General features: G+C 45.3%; 2 protein-coding genes across 5 annotated transcripts in view; one reads left to right on the top strand and one right to left on the bottom strand.

The window, feature by feature from the left end:
* Positions 1-13,922, bottom strand: part of PRICKLE1 (prickle planar cell polarity protein 1) — a 108,375-nt gene that overhangs the window by 19,054 nt on the left and 75,399 nt on the right. The window contains exon 1 of one of the 4 annotated variants that reach the window (XM_028491439.2): positions 2,096-2,248. The exons of 2 other annotated variants lie outside the window; for them this stretch is intronic. The gene's annotated coding sequence lies outside the window, so the exon portion shown is untranslated. Of the gene's footprint in view, positions 1-1,459; positions 1,475-2,095; positions 2,249-13,922 lie in introns of those variants that run through there. One more of the 4 variants, XM_055085677.1, reaches the window with a different exon arrangement.
* LOC102991659 (translation initiation factor IF-2-like) lies at positions 900-1,739 on the top strand. Its single transcript, XM_007106053.2, has one exon. The coding sequence runs from the start codon at positions 900-902 to the stop codon at positions 1,737-1,739; it is 840 nt and encodes a 279-aa protein (XP_007106115.2).

The following is a 13,922-nucleotide window of genomic DNA, read 5'->3' as shown; positions in this document are numbered from 1 at the left end:
TGCTAAAGACAATAAAAAAGTCATGGCCAACAGAGGCCAACCCAATTTGACTTATACTGAAATGAATGATAACTGTAAAATAAAAACAGAATGAAGGTATCCGAAGATATTGCTTATGAAACATTCCTTGACTAAAAGGACTTCATACCAGCAATTAGTGGCATTAGGCCATGTGCCCTTTGGCCTTTTCTGTATTTTCCAGGTAAACCTCCATCCAACTTGTACATTTTCCGACAGCTGAGTGGCCCGTCAGGCACCATACCATTGCCAAGAAGCTATCCATTTTTCCAAGAGGAAATGTGGAACTCTGCAGGGTTTCAAAGCATTCTTATTTCATGCACAAATACATTCCACGACAGAAAGACAGCCTGCTTAAACAAAAGGAGGAAACATCATGACAAAGCATGGTCCTTTGCTAGAGCGGCGCTTTGGGGGTCAGGTTATTTGGCTGTAAACCGGTCTGTAAAGATAAAATCCGAAACGCTGGCTACGGTGTAAGACGGGCCACCCGAGGCACTGTTCTAATGAATTCACTATTTTCCATAATGGGGGGATGCAGATATTTTCTCAAAATCGTGTTCAAGTCTCCTATTGATTTTTTGAATTTCCATTTTCAACGGCGGCCCAAGGAAACGGCAGCCAGACTTGACTCCAATGTACACACAGACTCGGGTTTCACCCCGTCACCTGTTGGCTCTCGAACAACACTCCTCTTTGTGAAACCTGCAGCCCTCATTTGAAACAAGTTTCCAGAGAAAACACTTCAAGAAAGTGTTTGAGAAGTCACGAGACTCGAGTTGTAAAAACAAATTCCACACATAGCCTGACTTAGCTGACACAGATTAATGTGAAAACCCGGGCTTTTTAAAAAGGCCGCGGGAGGGGAGTCGGAGAAAAGGATGCCACCGTCCCTCGGGAAAACCCTGCGGGCTAATTCGAGACGGGCCGTGGGTGATGGGCCGCCGGGCTCCGCCGGGCCCTCCGCGCCCGCCTCGGGAAGACGCTCGGAGCAGGAGCCCGCGCCCCCGCGCCCCGCAAACCCACCCTCCGCGCCGCGCTGGCTGCTCGGGCCGCCAGGGGGCGCCCGGGCCGCGGGTCCCACTCGGCCCCCGGCTCCTCCGCCTCCGCAGCCTCCGGAACCCAGAAGCCGAGCTCCAGACCCAGCGGCGGGGAGAGAAGCCCTCCTCGGCGCCGGCGCGAGGCCCGCGAGGGCAGCCTCCCGACCCTCGGGGCCTTCAAGCCCCCCTCGCCACCTCCAGAGAGGGCCCCGCGCCGCCCTCGGCGCAGCGTCATCTCCCAGGGACCGCACTCGCCCCGCGGCTGGACGCCGGCACGGAGTGGCCGCGGATCCCCGCGTCTATCCCCAGCTTCGGACGCGAAGCCCTCCCCGCAGTCTCAGCGTTCAGCCGCTGCCGCCCGGCTGCCATCGAGCCCCGGGACCCAGACGGCGGCTCCCCACCTGCGGCCGCGCGACCGAACGCGGCCTGCAGCCCCTCCGCGGAGCCCTCGGCGCGCACTCGCCGCCCCCCGCTCTGCGACCGGCCGAGGCTGGCCAGGCGCGGGTGGCTCCCGGAGGAAAACAGGGCTGGGTGCTCCGCGGGTCACCCGCGCCCACCCATTTCCGGAGGAGACCCCAGCAGGGCGGGGACCGAGGGGCGGGGGCAGCGAGCGCGGGGGCCCCGTCGCGGCGCAATGCTGGCCCCGCCCGGCGGGCGAGGGGTCGCCACCGCCCGCCGTGACGCGCTCACCGCCGCCCGGTCCTCCGCGAGCCCCCTTTCGGTGCAACGCGGAGATCCTCACCCGCGGCCGCCAGCTAATCTGCCGTGGGGGAACCGGCAAGAGGTCCCCCAGTTCCCCAGAGACCCTCTGTCCCCGACGGTGTCGCCGACTCTGCTTCCCCCGTGTTTGAGTCGCCTACCCCAGGCCACAGCGTCCCCCACGCCCCAGCCCCGCGCCTCTCCAAGATCCTTCACTGCGGAAAGAAAAAACCCGTCTCCCCTCTAGCCCCGGGAGCCGGCCCTGGGCCGGCGACCTTCAGAAGTAACCAGAGCCCGCATTAAAGAAAAGTAACCATTTCGCTTCCTGCCGGTCCTACCCTCGCAGCGCTGCGGGCCGGCACCCCGGCTTGTGATCCACGCCCTGCTCCACACCCGGCTCCCGTCCGCAGGAGGCGCCTGCCCGGCCTGATCTCGTTGCCACCCGCTTTCCAGGAACTGTCACTGCAAACAGTGCCCCTGGCAGGTCTCCACGAGGTCCCGCGCACACGCTAATCCTTGAAAAGTTACCCCCCCACTTGGCCAGCCTCGTAGCTCGAGCACCTACCTCGGTCCGCCCGCTCCGTTCCCAGGAGCCCTAGTGAGCGGAGCAGCTGACATGCAAATACCCCAGGACGCTTATGTAAACTTCCCCCTCCCGCAGGTGCACGCGCGGGCCACAAAACGCTGGGAGCATATGCAAGGCCACCTCTTAAAGAAATCATCTCCACTCTGCCCATAACAATGATGTCAGCAAATGGCACGTTTAACCAAGTTCTCACTTGGAAGGGATCATTAACATATGAATTCTCTTAGGACTTTCCTCGCATTTCGGAGAGATTCCTACTGCTTAGCGCAGGAGATTTATTTTTATCAGTAAATAACAGCAAAAGAAAAGGAACCAGGTCGCGGGATGCACTCAGTCAAGTACATGAATAAGAGTTTTTATAAATAGGTTAAGTGAATATCATTATTCAAACACAAGAACTATGCTCATACTCAAGGCTCATCTTGTTTCTGAGCTACTTATAGGTACACTAAGAAAAAGCGAAGCTTGGCATTAGTTGTCTACAGAAAGAACAAAGAGAAACAAAAACAGGACCTCAAAGCAAGCCCAGAAAGAAACGATAGATTAATAACCCACAGCAGAGGACTGAGTCTTCGGAACTACAAATTTTAATTTCTACAATAGCCTCCTTATCACAAGGTGAAAAAATGCCAAAGGAAGGGAGAGAAAAACATGCAATATTTAAGAGCTCTATCAGTTTATAAATGCACATAAATAAAAACAATTTAAAATGGTCACCAGTTCCTTGGGTATCCTACCTCTTTTTCAGGCTATAAATATTAAAAAAAAAAAATCCTTAAACCATCAGGATTCCTTGGGAGTGATTTGCAACATATATGTTTCTACAGTATACAACTGAACAATAGCCCATTGTAACTGACTTAAAAATACACAAATAAGTTGCCATAAATAGAGCAGTCAAGTAAATAATTCTGTGGCCAATTTCTGTTATCTCCGCTGCAAAGCAAGGCAGCTGAGAAGCTGCCTGTTTTTTTAAAGTTACTTTTTTAAAGTGGCAGAGACAAGAAAAAAAAAAGGTTGCGGATCGGCTGGTAGACTAGCTTGGAAACAGTGATTTAGACAACAGGATTTGTAATTTAAATAGACTCTCTGTTGGCAAATCTAGACTCCAGTTTTGAAGACAGTTCCCAAACAGTTCTCATATAGAACTCCTCTAGCCTTCAGGTCGTGTGGGGATTTGTGAGAGGGTGGTGGTGGACTTCACAGGTGACCACTTTCCTCTGTGGAGCTGTGAAATTAACCATGTATACCTAGGCCAGATTTCCTTTTTCCTATTTCATTCCCTTTGGGCTTTCTCGGGGAAGTCATCAACTGACAGTGTACAGTCCATTACTGATTTAAATCCAATCCTGAACTATCATATCATTATAATAAAGGGAGTATCAGCAGGCCAATGCTTCAAACCTAGTGGATGGATCCTTTCTGAAAGCTTTTAATGGAGAACTACACATGAGCCAAGGCCCCCAGAACCCTCCCAACTACAAGCCATAGCAACACTTACTGGAGTTTTAAATGTCAGCCATTGTAAGTATGCTTCCTCTCATGCAGTTACTGGTAAATACTGTTTGTTACATTTTCAACCAGTACTGTCAGCTTTATTGCCTATTGTAAGTGTTTTCAGTGATGAAGCAGTTTGGAGACAGTTGAAAGCTTCCTACTAAAGTTCAATCTGAATGCAGCAGACCTTCCTCTGGTCTGAAAGGCAGTGTTATTGTCAAGGGCGAACTTATTCAGGATGGGAAGCAAGACCCCCAACCAGCATCCTTTTGTTTCAGCCAGGAGGAATATTCACTGCTTGCAGATCACACTTGCGAGGAGGTTGAGAAAGGAAGCCCAGAAATTCACAGGACTCTGTTTCCTCTTGTGATCCTGGTCTCTGCCCTGCTCTCACTCAGAGAGGCCTTTTCCAACTACCCATCCCAAATACCACCCCCCCTTTTATTTGTGCTATTGTCTTCACAGCACTTTGTTTGACATTATATGTCTATTTGTTCATGTTTGCTTTCTTCTCCCCTAGAAGGTGGGGACTTTGGGGATTCCTTACTTTATTCTCAGCACTGAGATTCATGCCTGGCACTTAGCAGACAAGTTCAATAAACACGAGTTAAATGAATGAATGATTTTTGGACATTCCTCTCAGGCTCTCACAGCCATACCATACCTGAACAAGGAATGTTTCTAACCTAAAAGCCAGACTGAACTCCAGTGTCCTAATGGAGGAGACTAAGATAGAAAGACAGAAAAATGCCAAGGGCAGAGAAATAAAGAAGGGAGCATTTTGGTTGTCAAATGCCAGTCAGCTTTATTGGGTCTGGAAGAAAGAGATAAACATGAAAAATATAAAGCACACCTGGGTTCTATTCCTTGGTTCTCCTATGATTTGTATATAGTGACCTTGAGGTCTTTTCTGCTCCTTTCTTCTGTTTTTTCATTTGTGAAACAGACGTGCTTGCTAGCTTTTTTTTTTTTTTCCCCCGGTACGGGGGCCTCTCACTGTTGTGCTCTCCCGTTGCGGAGCACAGGCTCCGGAAGCGCAGGCTCAGCGGCCATGGCTCACGGGCCCAGCCGCCTCCGGGACCGGGGCACGAACCTGTGTCCCCTGCATCGGCAGGCGGACTCTCAACCACTGCGCCACCAGGGAATCCCTGCTTTCTAGCTTTAAGAGTAAGAGTTGCTCTTGGTCTCGGACATTTGGAAGGATTTGTAGCTAAAAGCCAGTCATCTAGGAAGAGTCTATTTAAATGATTGGATGTCTAAGTTTCTGAATAGAAAAGAGAAATCAAGGGCTCTAAAATTCATCAAATGATATTTCACTCACTAAACTGAAGGGGCAGTTGGCATAAGTAATGTTAAGTAGGGCGACAGTTTTAGTTTTCAGGACAGCAGTTGGGTAGTTCTGACTATACAGAGATAGGTAACTAAAAGGATCACAACCCCTGTGGGATGCAATTTCTAATGAAAATAAAATAGCTTCTTAAAAAATGAATCACAGAGGACTTCCCTGGCGGTCCAGTGGTTAAGACTCCGTGCTTCCCATGCAGGGGGCACGGGTTCCATCCCTGGTCAGGGAACTCAGATCCCACATGCCGTTCGGTGCGGCCAAAAAAAAAAAAAAAATCACAGAATCAAGCAATGTTAGAGTTGACAACAACCTGTAGGACCCTACATCTTGTCCAGAAAAAGAAACCGAGATCCAGAAAAACAATCATAATCATAATTCTTCATGTTTGTCACCAAATTTGTTACCACTAAAAGTTTACGTAGAATGTTTTACTTTCTTGTTAAATTTAAACATTTGGGTCATATCTCCCATGGAGCAGTATATCCTGCTGGGTCACTGAACATGTGCAAATTCTAGCATTAGCTGAGTCCGTAGCGGCCCCAGGGAGGGGCCCAAAGGAAGATATCAGCTCTTCCGAGAGTTAACAGGCTGGATGTTGTTTTATAATAGGTTGCAGTTTCTCTAGGTCTCAAATTACTTTCTTTCCCCCTTTGATTACATTTAAAGCAATGTGATTAGAGAGCAAGGGTTCTTTAACATTTTCTACACCCAATCCCTCTTCAGATTTACTACTCCAGTCCTCCCAGCCATCCATCCCCTCCCCCAACTCCTACCTCCTTTGTGAGTGAGGAAAATCCTCCCTGCAAAGTACCCAGATGCACTGGGTTTGGAGTTGGGAGACTTAAACGTCTATTCTCTGTCAATTACTAGGCTCTGTGACATTGGGATAAATCACTTCTCGAAGGTATTAGTTTTTTTCATTTCTAAAAATGCTAGTGTTTGGGCTAGGTCAGTGGGTAGAACTTCTGAGGAGGGAATGCAACCAATTTTTCAACTAAAATAGGAATCTTTTTTTTAAAATAAATTTATTTATTCATTTTTGGCCGCGTTGGGTCTTCATTACTGCGCACGGGCTTTCTCTAGTTGCAGCAAGCAGGGGCTACTCTTGGTTGCCGTGCGCAGGCTTCTCACTGCGGTGGCTTCTCTTGTTGTGCAGCATGGGCTCTAGGCACGTGGGCTTCAGTAGTTGTGACTCACAGGCTCAGTAGTTGTGGCACACGGGCTTGGTTGCTCCGTGGCATGTGGGATCTTCCTGGACCAGGGCTCAAACTCGTGTCCCCTGCATTGGCAGGCGGATTCTGAACCACTGTGTCACCAGGGAAGCCCCTAAAATAGGAATCTTAATATAGAAACTGATGAAAGTAAAACTGCTCTGTTGAAGCTCTGGGTTGGTTTCTTCCCAAACCCCTCCCACAACTACCTCCCCAAACCTACTCTTCCAATGAGGACCTCAGGCTCCTTCATCTCAGACTAGATGCTCCCAGAGGCTCCGCCAGTTCTCATATTTTTTGAGTCTCTTAAAATTTGATAGCTGGTTGTGACACTAATACCAGGCAGGTGTCTTGAGTCTACAGCCCAGGCTGGGTGGGAGAATATGGGGTCAGCTCCTTTCATTTGACTCTCGCTCAGGGTTATGACTTCTAGTAGAAACTGGCAACCGTCTTTGCCCATCCCACTCCTCACTTTCAACTGCTCTGAAATAGCCCTTCCCCACCCCAGGCAATGCTTCTTTCCGTGGACAGATAATTAAACCAGTATTCAACACATTTCCTTAAGTTCTTCAACTTTTTCTAGTCCTGTAGACCTGTGGTTTAATACAAACATACTTAAGATTTCATTGCTGAAAAACTGCCAAAATGTTAAGAAATAAAGAATAAATCTTCCAATAAATACTGAGAGATCTATACATGAAAAGAGATCCAAGACAATATTAAGATGCAAGTCCCAATATATAGTATGATCACATTGTTGTAACTGATAATATACGGGCTAGTGTGTGCATAGCAAAACTAGTTAGAGGAATATAAATACCAAACCATTAATATGATTTCTAGGGAACAGCAGATGATGGGAAACTATCACTTTTGAGTTTACAGTTGACCCTTGAACAACGTGGGGATTAATCCATGTATAATTCCCTATCCTCAGTTCCTCTGCATCCAAAGGCTCAACCAACCACAGACAGTGCAGTCCTGTGCAGTGCGGTATTTACTACTGAAAAACATTCAAGTGTAAGTGGACCTGTGCAGTTTCAAACCTGTGTTGTTCAAGCATCAACTGTATACTTGTAAAATAAGTGTACTTTTATATGTATCTTCACGTTATTTATAACCTTTTTCTTTTTATAATGATCATATAAAAATTTTGTAAATGGTTTAAGAAACATTAAAGAAAATATTCTACAATATTAATATAAGGAAGAAAAGCTCAGAAGCAGAAAGTGACTTTCTTGATTTAAGTTATTAGTTGATATAGGAAGAAGTATGAATATGTAATTCCTCACTGTGCTATCTTCCACTCAGTCACAAACTTCAAGGGTGAAATCTCTGCTGCATTATTTATAATACTTTGGGAAGGGCGTGTCACCAGTCCCACATTGCCATGGAGCCAGTCATATTGGAACAGGAGCTGCCCCAGCTTATGCCTTATGAATCCATCCATTGATTCACCGATAGAGTCTTTGGTTGAATCAAAAGATATTTGCTGAAGGGCAGCACTATTGGACCTAGACCCTCCCCTGAACTTAAGGACTTCGTATTTAAATTTCATATTCTATTTATATCTTGGTAAAATAGAGGCATAGAAAAATACACAAGATGAGCCGGGAAAATAAACAACTGGTCTAATTTTCCAAAATACATAACAAACCATGACATGTTGTGATTATACTACAGTTGAGGTGTGGTTAAAATTCTAATACAGGAACAAGAGGAACTGTTGATCAATCAATTCTGGTTAGAAGGTGAGAATCCAGGAAGGTGAGGTGACATCTGAGCTGGGCCTGTAAGGATTTGAAGAGTTAATCAGGGTAATGAGTGGAGTTGGGTGTAGGAACCAGCGCCCAGGTTGAGCCAGTCAAAGCTTGAGGGACAAAACCGTGAGCAGCCCTTAGTAAACCCACAGCGAAGTGATGGGAGGACAGGAGCACAGGGGAGAAAGCAGCACCAGTCTCTAAATGGCTGCATGTGCCAGGACTGCCGGGCACAGCAGGTATTCCAGGGGCTACAGGGAGCCACAGAAGCTTAAAGAAGAGTGACATGACTGTATCTTTGCCCTCGTTAGAAAGAGGGCAGAGAGAACAGTGCAGGGAAACCAGATGGGAAGAGCCTAGAAGCCGCTCCAGTAGTCAAGGGCAGAAAACACAAGACAGTGCGTCTGAGGGTGTGATTTCTGAGGGCAGACAGACTGGACTGTGGTGGCCCAGTGTGTATGGTAAGGACTGAGGGGTGGCAGATGGGGGCTGACATTCTGAAGGCGTCAGTGTTCCCTTAGTTTACTGGAAAGACAACCAACGCTCTAGCCCTGATATAAGCTCCAGCTTAAAACTGTGGATATATTTCACTGCCCATGGGAGACAAACTCAAGGTAACCTGAAGTATTTACATTTCTAAGCTCAAACGTTATCGTCCTGTTGGAATCCACCCTTAAAATATAGCATTGGCATCCTCCAGTGTTAAAGAGCTCAGGGTCCATCACTATGAAGGAAACAGGCCCATGACTTTCAGGTTGAAAGATAATCTACGCAGAAGAACTACCCAACCAACGCAGCTGCGGAGATGAAGCGAAAGTGGAAACTTACTGTGTTATGTGGGGTCTACACCTAGCAGTTAGTGTTTTGTACAAAACATCTACATAATAAATATTGCTTTGTCTTAAATTTTAAAGTTATAGAATATTTGCTGCTTTACTTCATGAACTACATGATCAAAGCTATTTCACTCACCTGTGTATTTTCTTATGCTGTTTCAACTCTCCACTACCTAAGATGGTTGATTCTCCACAATGAAAAATCTGGGCCAATCAAAGCAGGCCAGCTTTTTTTTTTTTTTTTTTTTTTGCCGTACGCGGGCCTCTCACTGTTGTGGCCTCTCCCGTTGCGGAGCACAGGCTCCGGACGCGCAGGCCCAGCGGCCATGGTTCACGGGCCCAGCCGCTCCGCGGCATGTGGGATCCTCCCGGACCGGGGCACGAACCCGTGTCCCCTGCATCGGCAGGCGGACTCTCAACCACTGCGCCACCAGGGAAGCCCGGCAGGCCAGCTTTTAACAGTTACAGTGCACAATAACTAATCAAGGCGTTCTTACAGGGACTTCCCTGGTGGCGCAGTGGTTTAGAATCCGCCTGCCAATGCAGGGGACACAGGTTTGAGCCCTGGTCTGGGAATATACCACATGCCTTGGAGCAACTACGCCCATGTGCTACAACTACTGAGCCTGCACTCTAGAGCCCGCAAGCCACAACTAGTGAGCCCGCGAGTCACAACTACTGAAGCCCGCGTGCCTAGAGCTGGTGCTCCATAAGAGAAGCCACCGCAATGAGAAGCCCGCGCACCGCAACGAAAGTAGCCCCCGCTCGCTGCAACCAGAGAAAGCCCGCGCACAGCAACAAAGACCCAACGCAGCCAAAAATAAAAATTAAAAAAAAAAATTAAAGTCTGTGGCTTACAAAAAAAAAAAAGCTTTCTTACAGAGGTGTCAGCAAAGAATTATTTCAAGCAGCCTCTTGCCAAATGAAAAAGGTCAGCCAAGCTTTCCATAACATTTCTTTATCTTATCTAAGATCCCAAGTCCCTTTCTGCAACTGGGAATTTAAACAAGGTGACTTTGTAGTGGGGACTGGTTTACAAGCTTTAATTAGATTGGGCCAGGAGTTAGAATTCAAATTGTTCTATTGGATTGACTCACAGAGCTCTAGATAAGTATCTTTTTTTTCGAAATTTATTTTATTTTTTTTTAAACAGCAGGTTCTTATTAGTCATCCATTTTATACCCATCAGTGTATACATGTCAATCTCAATCTCCCCGTTCATCCCACCACCACCACCTCCCCCCACCCCCTGCTTTCCCTTCTTTGTGTCCATACGATTGTTCTCTACATCTGTGTCTCTATTTCTGCCCTGCAAACCGCTTCATCTGTACCATTTTTCTCGGTTCCACATATATGCGTTAATATGCGATATCTGTTTTTCTCTCTCTGACTTACACCGCTTCATCTGTACCATTTTTCTCGGTTCCACATATATGCGTTAATATGCGATATCTGTTTTTCTCTTTCTGACTTACTTCACTCTGTATGACAGTCTCTAGATCCATACACGTCTCTACAAATGACCCAATTTCGTTCCTTTTGATGGCTGAGTAATACTCCATTGTATAAATGTACCACTTCTTCTTTATCCATTTGTCTGTCAATGGGCATTTAGGTTGCTTCCATGTCCTGGCTATTGTAAACAAAGCTGCAATGAACACCGTGGTACATGACTCTTTTTGAATTATGGTTTTCTCTGGGTATATGCCCAGTATTGGGACTGCTGGGTCATATGCTAATTCTATTTTTAGTTTTCTAAGGAAACTCTATACTGTTCTCCACAGTGGCTGTATCAATTTACACTCCCACCAACAGTGCAAGAGGGTTCCCTTTTCTCCACACCCTCTCCAGCATTTGTTGTTTGTAGATTTTTTTGATGATGCCAATTCTAACGGGTGTGAGGTCATACAACAGCAATTTTGATTTGCATTTCTCTAATAATTAGTGATGTTTCGCAGCTTTTCATGCGCCTTTTGGCCAACTGTATGTCTTCTTTGGAGAAAGGTCTATTTAGGTCTTCTGCCCATTTTTTGCTTGGGTTGTTTGCTTTTTCAATATTGAGCTGCATGAGCTGTTTATATATTTTGGAGATTAATCCTTTGTCCGTTGACCCATTTGCAAATATTTATAGTTTCCTTTGCTGTGCAAAAGCTTTTAAGTTTCATTAGGTCCCATTTATTTATTTTTGTTTTTATTCCCATTACTCTAGGAGGTGGGTCATAAAAGATCAAGAATGTTCTTCCTATGTTTTCCTCTGAGAGTTTTATAGTGTCTGGTCTTACATATAGGTTTTTAATCCATTTTGAGTTTATTTTTGTGTATGGTGTTAGGGAGTATTCTAATTTCATAATTTTACATGTAGCTATACACTTTTCCCAGCACCACTTATTGAAGAGACTATCTTTTCTCCATTGTATATCCTTGCCTCCTTTGTCATAGATTAATTGACCGTAGGTGAGTGGGTTTATCTCTGGGCTTTCTATCCTGTTCCATTGATCTATATTTCTGTTTCTGTGCCAGTACCATATTGTCTTGATTACTGTAGCTTTGCAGTATAGTCTGAAGTTAGGGAGTCTGATTCCTCCAGCTCCATTTTTTTCCCCTCAAGATTGCTTTGGCTACTTGGGGTCTTTTGTGTCCCCATACAATTTTAAGATTTTTTTGTTCTAGTACTGTAAAAAATACCATTGGTAATTTGATAGGGATTGCATTGAATCTGTAGATTGCTTTGGGTATAATAGTCATTTTCACAATATTTATTCTTCCAATCCAAGAACATGGTATATCTCTCCATCTGTTTGTATCATCTTTTTTTTTTTTTTTTTGCGGTACGCAGGCCTCTCACTGTCGTGGCCTCTCCCGTTGCGGAGCACAGGCTCCGGACGCGCAGGCTCAGCGGCCATGGCTCACGGGCCTAGCTGCTCCGCAGCATGTGGGATCTTCCTGGACTGGGGCACGAACCCGTGTCCCCTGCATCAGCAGGCGGACTCTCAACCACTGCGCCACCAGGGAAGCCCCTGTTTGTGTCATCTTTGATTTCTTTCATCAGTGTTTTATAGTTTGCTGAGTAACAGGTCTTTTACCTCCTTAGGTAGATTTACTCCAAGGTATTTTATTCTTTTTGTTGCAATGGTGAATGGGATTGGTTCCTTAATTTCTCTTTCTGATGTTTCGTTGTTAGTGTATAGGAATGCAAGAGATTTCTCTGCATTAATTTTGTATCCTGCAACTTTACCAAATTCATTGATTAGCTCTAGTAGTTTTCTGGTGGCATCTTTAGGATTTTCTATGTATAATATCATGTCATCTGCAAACAGTGACAGTTTTACTTCTTCTTTTCCAATTTGTATTCCTTTTACTTCTTTTTCTTCTCTGATTGCCATGGCTAGGCTTTCCAAAACTATGTTGAATAATAGTGGCGAAAGTGGACATCCCCGTCTTCTTCCTGATCTTAGAGGAAATCCTCTCAGTTTTTCACCACCAAGAATGATGTTTGCTGTGAGTTTGTCATATATGGCCTTTATTATGTTGAGGTAGGTTCCCTCTATGCCCACTTTCTGGAGAGTGTTTATCATAAATAGGTGTTGAATTTTGTCAAAAGCTTTTTCTGTTGAGAAACCTATTGAGATTATCATATGGTTTTTATCCTTCAATTTGTTAATGTGGTGTATCACACTGATTGATTTGCATATATTGAAGAATCCTTGCATTCCTGGGATCAAATCCCACTTGATCATGGTGTATAATCCTTTTAATGTGTTGTTGGATTCTGTTTGCTAGTATTTTGTTGAGGATTTGTGCATCTATATTCATCAGTGATACTGGTCTGTAATTTTCTTTTTTTGTAGTATCTTTGTCTGGTTTTGGTATCAGGGTGATGGTGGCCTCGCAGAATGAGTTTGGGAGGTTCCTTCCTCTGCAATTTTTTGGAAGAGTTTGAGACGGATGGGTATTACCTCTTCTCTAAATGTTTGATAGAATTCACCTGTGAAGCCATCTGGTCCTGGACATTTGTTTGTTGGAAGATTTTTAATCACAGTTTCAATTTCATTACTTGTGACTAGTCTGTTCATATTTTCTATTTCTTCCTGGCTCAGTCTTGGAAGGTTGTACCTTTCTAAAAATTTGTCCATTTCTTCCAGGTTGTCCGTTTTATTGGCATAGAGTTGCTTGCAGTAGTCTCTTACGATGCTTTGTAATTCTGAGTGTCCATTGTAACCTCTCCTTTTTCATTGCTAATTTTATTGATTTGAGTCCTCTCCCTCTTCTTCTTGATGAGTCTGGCTAAAGGTTTATCAATTGTTTATCTTCTCAAAGAACCAGCTTTTAGTTTTACTGATCTTTGCTATTGTTTTCCTGGTTTCTATTTCATTTATTTCTTCTCTGATCTTTATGATTTCTTTCCTTCTACTAACTTTGGGTTTTGTTTGTTCTTTCTCTAATTGCTTTAGGTGTAAGGTTAGGTTGTTTTTTGTTTAATTTATTATTTTTATTTTTGGCTGTGTTGGGTCTTCACACTCTTTGCTGCGGTGCATGGGCTCTAGGCATGCGGGTTTCAGTAGTTGTGGTGTGTGGGCTCAGTATTTGTGGCTCACGGGCTCTAGAGCACAGGCTCAGTAGTTGTGGTGCACAGGCTTAGTTGCTCCGCAGCATGTGGGATCTTCCCGGCCCAGGGCTCGAACCCGTGTCCCCTGCATTGGCAGGCAGATTCTTAACCACTGCGCCACCAGGAAACTCCCAGTTAGGTTGTTTATTTGAGATTTTTCTTGTTTCTTGAGGTAGGATTGTATTGCTATAAACTTCCCTCTTAGAACTGCTTTTGTTGCATCCTGTAGGTTTTGGATCATCGTGTTTTCATTGTCATTTGTCTCTAGGTATTTTTTGATTTCCTCTTTGATTTCTTCAGTGATCTCTTGGTTATTTAGTCACG

Source organism: Physeter macrocephalus, chromosome 6 (assembly GCF_002837175.3).
Source record: "Physeter macrocephalus isolate SW-GA chromosome 6, ASM283717v5, whole genome shotgun sequence".
NCBI lineage: Eukaryota > Metazoa > Chordata > Mammalia > Artiodactyla > Physeteridae > Physeter > Physeter macrocephalus.
The sequence above is the reverse complement of the archived record's forward strand: the minus strand, read 5'-3'. Positions and strand labels throughout refer to the sequence as shown.

Excerpts from the sequence above, each read along its gene's own strand:
- LOC102991659 (XM_007106053.2), top strand. The coding sequence starts at position 900 with ATGCCACCGTCCCTCGGGAAAACCCTGCGGGCTAATTCGAGACGGGCC.